The sequence below is a fragment of the Triticum aestivum genome, chromosome 7A (genome assembly GCF_018294505.1).
Source record: "Triticum aestivum cultivar Chinese Spring chromosome 7A, IWGSC CS RefSeq v2.1, whole genome shotgun sequence".
NCBI classification, from domain to species: Eukaryota; Viridiplantae; Streptophyta; class Magnoliopsida; order Poales; family Poaceae; genus Triticum; species Triticum aestivum.
The window spans coordinates 512,717,295-512,718,566 of NC_057812.1; the positions used below are offsets into that span (position 1 = coordinate 512,717,295).

Here is a 1,272-nt window from a genome sequence, read left to right on the forward strand (position 1 = left end):
GGGCGGGTGCGCGAAGGCGCGGCGCCACAGCGAGGAGAGGAGGTCGATGGGGTCGTGGACGAGGAGAGCGTAGGGGTCGGGTAGGGGGCTCCGGTCGGCTGGTGGAGGCGGCGCGGGGCGGCGCCGGATAGGTTGGATGCCGGCGGTGGGGAGAAGACGGCGAAGCGCTGCGCGCGGCGGCGGCATCGGAGGGGAGGTTTTTGTTCGAACAGGTGGTGGGCGGTGACTGTGACTACACACACTCGGGTGGCCTGAGAGTATGGCTAGGCTAGGCGTCGGCCAAACCTGGCCACATGGGCCGGCCCGGCTGTAAAAGGGATAGGCCCGTGTCGGCCTAAAAGCTTGGCCATAGGGATAGGCCCGACATGCCTGAAGGCCGGCCTAGCACTGTACGGCTACAGGCCGGGCTACAATGTTTCTCGGTCTTTCAGGCCGTTTGTTTTTCGAAAATTCAGGAAAAACTGAAAAATAAGAAAAAAATATACAAAATAATCTAAAATTTTAAAAAAGAGAAAGATACAGAAAATTGAAAAGGCTAAAAAAATACCCAAAAAACTTAAAAAGTATAGATAAATGCTAGTTACGTGCCGAGGAGTGCCGTGTTGGCAAGCAACTAAAAGGTTTGTGTTGCGCCCGGCCTTAAGGCTTGGCTTTTAGGATCTGCCTGGTTCCGTGGCAGGCTGAAGGCCAGTCTTGACCTTTTTAATGGCGTGCGCCGGGCACATGTCGGGCTGAAATTTCGTGCACGCGAGGCACGACCCATATGCCCAGGTTTGGTGTCTGGTGATAATTTCACCGATCGGCTATCTCCAGAGCCATCCAATCTAACGTAGTAGCCATTGTCGACGACTTAACCGACATGCTCGACTTCGACTCCGACGACTTCGATGGTATAGATGATGAAGCCGGAGAGGAACAAGATCCACCGCCTTTGGGGCACTGGCTCGCCACCTCATCACATGATATATACATGGTGGACACCCCCAAAGAAACCAATGATGACGAGACAACGGAGGATGACCCCTCCAAGAAGCAACCCAAGCGTCGACGTCAGCGGCGCCGCTCTAAGTCCCGCCACAGCAAGAGCAGTGATACCGGCACAGGAGATAATAACACTCCGGATAGCGCCAAAGACAACAACAATCCCCTCTGGCACGGTGTAGAGTTAGAGGACGAACAAGCTAGCCCTCCAGAGCAGGCAGCAGATGGAGAACCGGAGGAGGATAATTGCATGCCTCTCTCTGAAGACGAGGCGAGCCTCGGCGACGATGA

At 55.1% G+C, this 1,272-nt stretch overlaps 1 protein-coding gene across 1 annotated transcript in view; it reads right to left on the bottom strand.

Moving 5' to 3' along the window:
- The window catches only part of LOC123147897 (nuclear intron maturase 1, mitochondrial), a gene marked incomplete in the record, with an annotated part of 3,691 nt that extends 3,445 nt beyond the window's left edge, over window positions 1-246 (bottom strand). The window contains 1 exon segment of the mRNA XM_044567217.1: window positions 1-246. Coding sequence (XP_044423152.1) covers window positions 1-186 — 186 coding nt within the window.
- Between the last annotated feature and the right edge of the window lie 1,026 nt (window positions 247-1,272).